We start from the raw sequence: 1,040 nt of genomic DNA, 5'->3' as shown, positions 1-1,040 counted from the left end.
TTTTTCACTAGATTGGTAGTTACGAGAATATAGTTAAATCTGATTTAGATGGTTCATCTAAATCATTTTGTATAGTAATGTTTGATCTAGTTTGAGAAACAGAGTTAATAAGAATGTGATCCGTATAGTTTATCGTGTAGTGTTCTTTCATCCTTTTCGAAATAAAGTGAGGTGCATTCTTCTTGCCAATCGGTTGCAGATTGTTGGAGATTCACAGAACCCGTCATGGAAAGCAATAGGATACAATGTAAACAAAAGAGAAAAGTTGAACAAGACACCCAAGGAGAGACCTCTTGAGAAGGGAATTATAGAAACCATGAACAAAACTGATTCTACTCTCATTGAATCTCTCACTAAGAAAGGCACTGAAGTCACGGACGGTGCAGCTCATCCCCAAATCCACAAGATCAAATGTGATGTTGTCATTGTTGGTTCTGGTTGTGGTGGAGGAGTTGCAGCTGCAGTACTAGCACAGTCAGGCCAAAAAGTAGTTGTCCTTGAAAAAGGGAACTACTTTGTGCCCAAAGACTATTCTCTTCTAGAGGGTCCTTCCATGAATGAGCTATATGAATCAGGTGGGATCATGGCTTCAAAAGATGGGAAGATGATAATATTGGCTGGCTCAACAGTTGGGGGAGGCTCTGCTGTGAACTGGTCTGCATCTATCAGAACCCCGAATTCTGTACTCGAAGAGTGGTCTGTGGTTCATAAGATTCCACTCTTCGGTAGCCCTGATTATCAATCTGCAATGGATGCTGTTTGTAAGAGGATTGGTGTGACAGATAGTTGTACTGAGGAAAACATGCAGAATCAGATTTTAAGAAAAGGGTGTGAGAAACTTGGTTTGAAAGTTGATTCAGTCCCAAGAAACTCATCAGCAGATCACTACTGTGGTTCTTGCAATTATGGTTGCCCAACTGGAGATAAACAAGGGACGGATTCGACTTGGCTAGTTGATGCTGTGAAGTGTGGTGCTGTGATTTTTAACAGGTTGCAAAGCTGAGAGGTTCATAATGGAAAATGACCATCAAGGAGGTACG

At 41.1% G+C, this 1,040-nt stretch overlaps 1 protein-coding gene across 1 annotated transcript; it reads left to right on the top strand.

The window, feature by feature from the left end:
- Window positions 1–236: 236 nt before the first annotated feature.
- On the top strand, window positions 237–1,003 carry LOC101299144 (long-chain-alcohol oxidase FAO2-like). The gene has a single exon (XM_004309231.1). It carries the CDS (start codon window positions 317–319, stop codon window positions 1,001–1,003), a length of 687 nt encoding a protein of 228 aa, XP_004309279.1. The 5' UTR covers window positions 237–316.
- Window positions 1,004–1,040: the final 37 nt, after the last annotated feature.

This window comes from Fragaria vesca, unplaced genomic scaffold (genome assembly GCF_000184155.1).
Source record: "Fragaria vesca subsp. vesca unplaced genomic scaffold, FraVesHawaii_1.0 scf0510008, whole genome shotgun sequence".
NCBI lineage: Eukaryota > Viridiplantae > Streptophyta > Magnoliopsida > Rosales > Rosaceae > Fragaria > Fragaria vesca.
This window is presented reverse-complemented; position numbering and strand designations above follow the sequence as displayed.

Excerpts from the sequence above, each read along its gene's own strand:
- LOC101299144 (XM_004309231.1), top strand. The coding sequence starts at position 317 with ATGAACAAAACTGATTCTACTCTCATTGAATCTCTCACTAAGAAAGGC.